The 749-nt window shown below is 57.3% G+C and overlaps 1 protein-coding gene across 1 annotated transcript in view; it reads left to right on the forward strand.

Annotated features, from left to right (window-relative positions):
* Positions 1–749, forward strand: part of MUC6 (mucin 6, oligomeric mucus/gel-forming) — a 25235-nt gene that overhangs the window by 20348 nt on the left and 4138 nt on the right. Inside the window, exons 29-31 of the mRNA XM_040255230.1 lie at positions 7–222; positions 322–343; positions 515–645. Coding sequence (XP_040111164.1) covers positions 7–222; positions 322–343; positions 515–645 — 369 coding nt within the window. The remainder of the gene's footprint in view (positions 1–6; positions 223–321; positions 344–514; positions 646–749) is intronic.

Raw genomic sequence — 749 nt, forward strand, 5'->3', positions numbered from 1 at the left:
CCACAGCCCCACCACTGACAACCACCACCACAGGGACCACCACACCCACAACCCTACCACTGACAGAGACCACCACACCCATAGTCACACCACTGACAACCACCACCACAGGGACCACCACACCCACAACCCCACAACTGACACAGACTACCACACCCACAACCCCACCACTGACAGAGACCATCACACGCACAGCCCCACCACTGACAGAGACCACCACACGCACAGCCCCACCAGTGACAGAGACTACCACACCCACAGCCACACCACTGACAAAGACCACCACAGCCACAACCATACCACTGACAACCACCAGAACAGAAACCACCACACCCACAGTAATACCACTAACAGAGACCATAACAGAGAACACCACACCCACAGCCACCCGACTGACAGAGACCACCACATACACACCCACACCAGTGACAAAGACCACCACAGTCACACCACAGACAAAGACCACCACACTCACAGCCCCACCACTCACAACCACCACCACACCCACAACCCCACCACTGACAGAGACCACCACACCCACAGCCCCACCACTGACAGAGACTACCACACCCACAGTCACACCACTGACCACCACCACAGGGACCACCACACCCACAGCCCCACCACTGACAGAGACCACCATACCCACAGCCCCATCACTAACAGAGACCACCACACCCACAACTGCATCACTGATGGAAACCACCATACCCACAGCCGCAATACTGACAGAGACCACCACACCCACA

Source organism: Oryx dammah, unplaced genomic scaffold (genome assembly GCF_014754425.2).
Source record: "Oryx dammah isolate SB20612 unplaced genomic scaffold, SCBI_Odam_1.1 HiC_scaffold_15, whole genome shotgun sequence".
In the NCBI taxonomy this organism is placed as follows: Eukaryota; Metazoa; Chordata; class Mammalia; order Artiodactyla; family Bovidae; genus Oryx; species Oryx dammah.